Here is an 8,298-nt window from a genome sequence, read left to right as displayed (position 1 = left end):
AGAAATGGAAAAACAAATTAACTCCAAGCGAAGATGAAATAATAAGAAAGGTTATGGATTGTGCTGAAATGGACAAACTAACTAAAGAAATCCAGGGAAACGAAGAATCAGAATTCTACCAGATATGGGATAAATGGTATAGATGGATGGAGGAAAGAAACAAGAATCAATGAAGGAATATAACAAAACTCAAAAAAATAATAGTTATGAGTAAAATAAGAGGGTTAAGAATGGTGAAATCCAAATGAAATACAATAGAAGGGGAAATAATATAAGGTGAGCGGTATCAATTGATAATTGTTATTAGAAAGAACAGGAAGCTCCTGTTCGTATTGTATTGTGTAAATGTGGTGTGCGTCTAAGTTTTGTGTGTGTGTATTTTACATGTTTGTTAATAAAAAAGAAATAAACTGCCAGGGTAAGACAGTCTACTCTGTAGCAATATTTACTAAAGGTTCCCCTCGCACCTGCTTGCTAGTCGTTCCTGACTTTATGGGGCAGTGCTCATCTCCAAAGAGCTAGCTCTGTCCGAAGATGTCTCTGGGGTCATGTGGCTGGCATGCCGAAGGCGCAAGGAATGCTGTTACCTTCCCACCAAAGGTGGTTCTTATTTTTCTACTTGCATTTTTACATGCTTTTGAACTGCTAGGTTGGCAGAAGCTGGGACCAGTAACGGGAGCTCACTCCATTACCCAGCACTAGGGATTCGAACCGCTGAACTGCCGACCTTTCTGATCGACAAGCTCAGCATCTTAGCCACTGAGCCACCACATCCCAATATTTACTAGGTTGGTGTTAATTGTTGGTAGGCACTGTATTTTCCACAGGGAGATATCATAAGATAAGTGAAGCTTCTTCTTCTTCTTCTTCTTTTTGTATGTGACAACATTGGCTTAAAGATAACACTGAGCAATGTTTGTTTAATCTGTTCAGTTTCAAAATTAGTTCATGCTCTGAATTAAGAGTCCAGACACAGGAATCAGACATACCCAGGTCCTCTTTCTTTTCCAAACATTTTGCTGGCCTGGAGGTGGGGAAGGGGGTGGGTGGGAATAAAATAGAAACCCTTTTGCCTTTCAAATAGAGAAAAGAACTCTAGTCCTTTGAAAATCTCGATTGAAAGATTGGGATTCATGGCAATGACAATGCAAGAAGATTTAAATCTTCGGGGCAGGCTCTCAAACGTGCATAACACTGTGGAGATTTGCACTCATCTAGGTCATAATAAGGATCGCCAACATGATGTCCAATGTCCAATGATGGATATTATGACACAAGAAGTAAAAGGAGATCATAATTGTCTCAGAGGGGCTTTTGTCAAATCCCTGAATGTTCTTGAGGCCATTTGGATGTTCGCTAGTTCTGCCCACAGCTCACCTATATCAGAATGCAAATGGGGGGCGTGGTGGTGGGGGAGAGACTCTTCTTGGAACTGCTGAAACGACTACAGGATGACTGAAAAGAAAGTTTTTCACAATTAGGACCCTTGCAGCATCCCCATGGTTACGTGATCAAAATTCAAACCCTTGGCAACTGACTCATAATTATGATAGCCGCAGTGTCCTCGAGTCACGCAATCACCTTTTGTGTGACCTGACGAGCAAATTCAGTCGGGAAGCTGACTTTCACTAAACTCCCGTGCTACAAACAACTGCAGTGATTCGCTTAACAACTGTGGCAAGAAAAGTCACAAAATGGGGCAAAGCTCACTGAACAAATGTCTCACTCAGCAACGTAAATTTTGGGCAGTCGTAAGTTGCAGTCGTAAGTTGAGGACTACCTGTATTTCCTGAAAGCAACATTGGACCCCCGAGGATGCCAAGGAGGAATGCTAAGGAGGAAGAAGGACTTGTGTCAGCAGAAACAGGCAGAAGATTCTAATTAAGAAAAAAAATGTTGCATGAAATAAAATGTGCAAAGCAATGTTGATGCACGGCAGATCCATCATGCCCTGATTTTTTTCATAGAATTTTGCAAAAGATCCAGGCTGGGTACTCTTTCCAAATTTAAGAGAATTGCAGCAGCAGCAGCAACAAAATGGTCCTTTCTGGCTTCTGGTTTGGGCGGGGCCTGAGGGGATTGTTATTTTTAACAGCTCCGGATCCTTGGCTGCATTAAGCTGTCTAAACAGTATCCATCAACTGTTTGACAGCTAGCCTAGCAAAGAGGAGTTAAAGCTCAATGAAAGATGATACTAACTTTTTTTAAAGTTTATCTTAGAATATCTTTGTTAAAGATTTATACCCTGTATTGGTTCTGGGAAGCCAGGGGGGGGGGAGTTGGGGTGGGGGGGGAGGGGATGGGGATGAAGGTAAATATTTGTAAAAGTTTTTTTTTCAAAATTTTCAATAAAAAACAAAAGACAGAATGGTCCTTTCCATCTACTTCCATCTGTTTTCTTTTCTTTTTTTTTTTAAGGACAAAATGGTTAAGGGGGAAAGTATGAAATAATCACAAAATGCTTTTTAATAAGCAGCCTTCCAGCTGGAAGTACCCAACACTACCAACAGAGGAGGTGAAGACTGATGAGTGATCTGCTAATCTCCAAAGTATATTTGATTTTTTTTAAAAAGGAGGAATACAACTGCTGCAAATACATCGTCTGATTTTGCAAGCTTCCTATTTTGACCCAGTTGCTTCCTTCCTTCGATATTTGCCTCCCAAACTACTATCACTCTGGCAGCAATTGGACCTCAAGATGTGTTAGAGGCAGAATATGATGACCTGCTGGCATTTCACTTTTCAAAGACCAGAGCAACTTCACGTCAACCAAAAAGAAAAATAAATGTTTGCTTAAATTTTTCTTTAAATTTCCAGTGTTTTCCCGAAAATAAGACCTAGTCTTATTTCCAGGTCTTATTTTCTTTTGACTATCGAAAAAATAGCTAGGGATACTTTTCGGGGGGGCTAATTACTGACTCACCTCGCAGCGATGGCACCAACAGCTCTGCCCAGCAGGAGCACGCCGCAGGCCCACTTCTGTAGCTGCTTGCCACCACTCACATGCATCGCCCCAACCTCCGTTTTGCCTTCAGAGGCTTCCAGAAAGCCCTCTGCAGCTGAGAAACGGGCTCCGGATTGATGCACGTGGTGCCTCCAGTGTCTGTTTTGCTTTCGGAGGCCTTCCAGAAAGTTCTCTATAGCTGATAAAACTTACCGACTGCAGAGGGCTTTCTGGAAATCTCTGACGGTAAAACAGAGGCCAGGGGTGGTGCGTGCGTCAATCTAGAACTCATTTCTTGGCTGCAGAAGGCTTTCCGGAAGGCCTCTGACAGTGAAACGGAGGCTGGGGGCAACATACTCAAGTGGTGGTAAGCAGCCACAGAAGAAGTGGGCCTGCAAGGTGAAGCAGATGTCGGGGTCTGCGAGGCCTAGTAAGTAGGGCACTTCTATCCCCAATCTCCACCATAGCTTAATTTTTACCTGTGTGCCTCACCCCACTCTCTGCACCCCGGAATAATTACGGCTTATTTTAGGGGTAGGGCTTATATGTGGCGGACATGCAAAAATCAAGCTGGGACTTACTTTTGGGGGTAGGTCATATTTTCAGGGAAACATGGTAATTGGGGAAGCAAACCAATATTTATGCAGTGGATTTGGCTGACTGACAAAACACCTTCTTCTTGGAATTTATATCTAGGCATACATCCATGTATCCTTTTTGAGCATCAACAGCTTCTGTTCTGTGCCTTTTTTTTTCTTTGCCCGAGCACCGCTCTTGTATCCCACAGAATACAGATAGTCCTCGACTTACAATAATTCATTTATTGGCTTATGGCCGTTTTTCACACTTCTGACCATGGCAGCATCCCCATAGTTACGTGATCTGGTGCTTGGCAACTGGTTCATATTTATGGCAGTTGCAGTGTCCTGGGCTGTGTGTGTGTGTGTCAGGTGATTCCCTTTTGCGACCATCTGCCAAGCAAAATCAACGGGGAAGTCAGATTCGCTTTACAGCTGTGTTACTAACTTTGATGAGGGCAGTGATTCAACTGAACCACTGTGGCAAGAAAGGTCATAAAATGGGTTAAGACTCACTTAACAACCATCTTGCTTAGCAGTGGAAATTTGGGGCTCAGTTTTGGTTGTAAGTCGAGGAATACTTGTACAATGGATCGCCGGGTATATAGGTTCCCCATTGAATCGATAGTCCTCCCCTGGAGTTTCTTCCTTAGCCTCTTTCGCATAAGGCTTGTGAGACTCCATAACCCAACATGTTCCTGAGGGAACCGAGAAATGAAGAGACTGCTCTGCAAAAAAAACATCCACTAGTAGCCAGAGAATAGATTTAACCTTCCACACATTTATATTTCTTTAAACCTGTTTCTCCAGAGTTTCTACTGGGTTAACTCCATGCCTTCCTGCTGCAACGATGTTTCTAAGCCTCTTCGGCGACTCCCAAATGCTCCATTTCAGTAGGTCCCCCAGCATCTTTCTTGCCTCGGCGGCGGAATTCTTCTGCAATCTCTTCAAAGGACTTGTTTTTGGTTTCTGGCACTTTCAAGTAAACAAATAAGACGAAAAGGACGAGGAGGGCCGCAAAGACCAGAAAGACGTAGGCGCCCAAGAGTTTCTGTGAGAGGCGAGAAACAAAGAGAGAAGGCGTTTAGACCATCACTGATTTCAGGAAGCAATAAACTAAGGAAAATTTGTATGAAATGTTTTATAGACAGCACTTTGCACTGACAAGACTGGCAATAATGCTTAAAGATAGATCGGCTAACTGTTGGAAGTGTAAGCAAGCATCTGGTTCATATGTGGTGGACATGCTCTAAAGCAGGAAACTATTGGATGAAAACACATACATGGCTGGAGAAAATGACAAAACAACATACAGATTTGAAACCAGAGATATTTTTGTTGGGCATTCTACCTGAAACATACGATAAAAAGGCCACATACTTGATCTTGCATATCTTAACTGCAACTAGAATTGTATTTGCACAACAATGGAAAGATGATGAGATCCCGTCTGGGGAGAATGTGATCAAGAAAATCTTAAGACTGTGCAGAAATGGATAGATTAACACTTGCTTACTCTGTTTCCCTGAAAATAAGACCTCCCCGGATGATAAGCCCAATCAGGTTTTTGAGCGCCTGTGCTAAAATAAACCCTCCTCTGAAAATATGCCCTCCGCGAAAATATTGCAATACAATAGCAGTAGACTTAGCAATAGCAGTAGACTTATATACCGCTTCATAGGCCTTTCAGGCCTCTCTAAGCGGTTTACAGAGAGTCAGCATATTGCCCCCAACAATCTGGGTCCTCATTTTACCCACCTCGGAAGGATGGAAGGCTGAGTCAACCCTGAGCCGGTGAGATTTGAACCGCTGAACTGCTGATCTAGCAGTAGCCTGCAGTGCTGCATTTAACCACTGCGCCACCTTGGCTCCTACAGCAGCAGCCATACAGCAGCAGCCATGAGGTGACCACGCTCACTGCCTCCTGCACCTCAAAAATAATAAGACCTCCCCAAAAATAAAGCCAAGTGTTATTTCAGAGGTCAAAAGAAAATAAGGCCCTGTCTTATTTTCGGGGGAACATGGTATTAAGGATAAAAAAGAAACAGAATACTTTTTGATATGGAACATATTTTACCAATGGCAAAATAATAGAAGTTGGAAAGAGAAGAATTGTTAAAGAAGATGATGTTAAATGTTAACTATTAATGTTACAATATTATTATATTATTAATAGCAATAGCAGTAGACTTATATACCGCTTCATAGGCCTTTCAGGCCTCTCTAAGCGGTTTACAGAGAGTCAGCATATTGCCCCCAACAATCTGGGTCCTCATTTTACCCACCTCGGAAGGATGGAAGGCTGAGTCAACCCTGAGCCGGTGAGATTTGAACCGCTGAACTGCTGATCTAGCAGTAGCCTGCAGTGCTGCATTTAACCACTGCGCCACCTCTCTATTAATAAGATGGCGAGGAATTATAACAACAATAATGTAAGTCGAGGACTACCTGTAACACACATCTTACAGTATACTATTCCTGGCCCCAAATCCACTATTGTTGGTCTCTCTTCATCATTAACAGATGAAGCTGAAGATATCTCTTAATGTTAGTCATGATACTCTACCAATAAGTATGGAATCCACTCCTACCTTGATGTTACAGTAAAGTCTAAAAACATAATATTTTGTTGATCATTTTATCTACATGCTAAGATATAAAACGATCAAAAGAAGATGGTCTTTAAGCGGAAAATCCTGGATAAATGCTTCAGCAGTGTAGTTTCAGCGTTATAGAACAAATATTCCTTACAGCCAGGTATGGGAAGAACATTCCAATGCAGAAATTGGTGACCCAGTTGGAAAATCCGGCAATCGCAATAGCTGCTGGGCGAGGACCTTGGCTGAATAACTCTGCAACAATGAACCAGGGAATCGGTCCTGGTCCAATTTCAAAAAAAGACACAAAGAGGAAGACGGAAACCAGGCTGACGTAGCTCATCCATGTAATCTTGGGCTGAAAACAAAAGCAGAAGGAACCGTATTAAAATCACCATCAGCTTTCAGGCACAGCTAATGGAAAAACTTGGATGGCCCTTGTGTTTCTGTGTGGCTATGCGCAAACCTTATGTACATGGTCAAATATCACGGTTCCATTAATTAATTGTTCTTTTGGCTAGTGTGCATTGGGTTTTATGTCTGCAGACCAGATTTATATCTTCTGTAGATAATTCAAAAGTTACAATACAATAGCAGAGTTGGAAGGGACCTTGGAGGTCTTCTAGTCCAACCCCCTGTCTAGGCAGGAAACCCTATACCATTTCAGACAAATGGCTAGTTGAAGAGTTGAACTAGAACCATGATTCCATGCCAAAGGCTAGATGGCATGATATAACAGTCATTTTTTTTATTTTATTCAATGAAAGACAGCAGGTATGTTAAGTTTACTTGAAAGGGTGAAGACCCTGAAGCTTTCCAGATGTTGCTGAAAGCTCCAGCCATCTCAGGTGCCATCCACAATGATGAAAGACGCCGGGGCTTAAGTTCAACCACTTTTGTAGAAGATCTCAAAGGATAATAGCATTTAGCTGACCTTATCTGGACTTGAATGATACCAAATACCAGCATGGTTGGTGTTTGGATTGGCAACCACCTGGGAATCCCAGGGTTATATTTAGAGAGCAAATTACGGTATAATCTGGAATACGGCAGTTTGCAAACAGTTCCATTTACTTTCCAAAAAAGCTTCATGTTTGCATTCATGTTGTGTCACAATGTATGTACCAGCGTTTCTCAACCTTGGCAATTTTAGGATGTGTGGACTTCTACTCCCAGAATACTGGGAATGCTGGGAGTTGAAGTCCACCCTTCTTAAAGTTGCAAAGTTGAGAAACACTGCTATACACCATCTGTCTTCTTTTCAGCTCACAGGAGAGAGAAATACAAATATTACTTCCCCCCCCCCTGTTGATAGTGAGTGTGGCACATTTGTCCAGTCCAAACTCCATTGCAATACCTCCAGCTGTACTTTTGGACAATATTGAGCAGCAATTCTATTTCAGATGGTGTTTTTCTAGAGAGCTTTTCCATATATACATATTTCGGTTTCCAACTTAAGAAGCACATTCGGCTCCTTTTGCCATCAGCACATGCAACTAGACGCTGAGATTTGTACTCTTCTCTGCTCTCCTCTTTCTCGTTTCCTCTTGATCTGGAGAAGGGATTCATGCCAGGGGTGGTGTACACTTACTTTCCCTACCGGTTTGCAAATGTGAGCGCGCATGCGCTTTTGGCAAAAAAAAAGGGCCTAAATGGGATGCCATAGAGCTGGGCATGTGTGGGTGGAGCTCCCACGATTTCCGCTACCAGTTCGGGCAATCCGGTCCGAACTGGTAGAATACCACCTCTGATTCATGCCCCACTTAATTACTCCAGTGCATCATCAGTCACAGTGGTACCTGCATTGGTAGCTGAGAAACCCCAAGATGGAGGATCCTAATGGCGCAGAACAAATGAGGGAAACCACTGATGTTTATGTCTCTACTGTTAGATACATAAAACATTTACTGCTGGAACAACAAAATCCCTGTTCGGGTTGTCCATTCTAATTACCTGCACTAATGTTTCCAGTGTGTCTGCAAAGTTTTATCCCTTTCGATATGGATAACGGTCACCACATTACAAAAAGGGTGTTGAGACTTTGGAAAAAGGGCAAAGAGGAGCAACTAAGATGATTGGAGGCCTGGAGACAAAAACATGCGAAGAATGGTTGCAGGATTTGGCTTTGGCTTTTCTATAAAAAAGAGGACCTAAGGGTGGCATGATGGCACTCACCCAG

The 8,298-nt window shown here is 42.5% G+C and overlaps 1 protein-coding gene across 3 annotated transcripts in view; it reads right to left on the bottom strand.

Annotated features, from left to right (window-relative positions):
* Window positions 1–4,283: 4,283 nt before the first annotated feature.
* Window positions 4,284–8,298, bottom strand: part of SLC2A2 (solute carrier family 2 member 2) — a 35,690-nt gene continuing 31,675 nt past the window's right edge. For all 3 annotated transcript variants that reach the window (XM_087725252.1, XM_087725253.1, XM_087725254.1), the window contains exons 10-11: window positions 6,274–6,477; window positions 4,284–4,573 (exon numbers count right to left, since the gene is read on the bottom strand). In XM_087725252.1, coding sequence (XP_087581378.1) covers window positions 4,379–4,573; window positions 6,274–6,477 — 399 coding nt within the window. In that variant the 3' untranslated portion in view covers window positions 4,284–4,378. The remainder of the gene's footprint in view (window positions 4,574–6,273; window positions 6,478–8,298) is intronic.

Source organism: Thamnophis sirtalis, unplaced genomic scaffold (genome assembly GCF_051295495.1).
Source record: "Thamnophis sirtalis isolate CommonGarterSnake01/CBP01778 unplaced genomic scaffold, rThaSir2_p1.2 scaffold_11, whole genome shotgun sequence".
NCBI lineage: Eukaryota > Metazoa > Chordata > Lepidosauria > Squamata > Natricidae > Thamnophis > Thamnophis sirtalis.
This window is presented reverse-complemented; position numbering and strand designations above follow the sequence as displayed.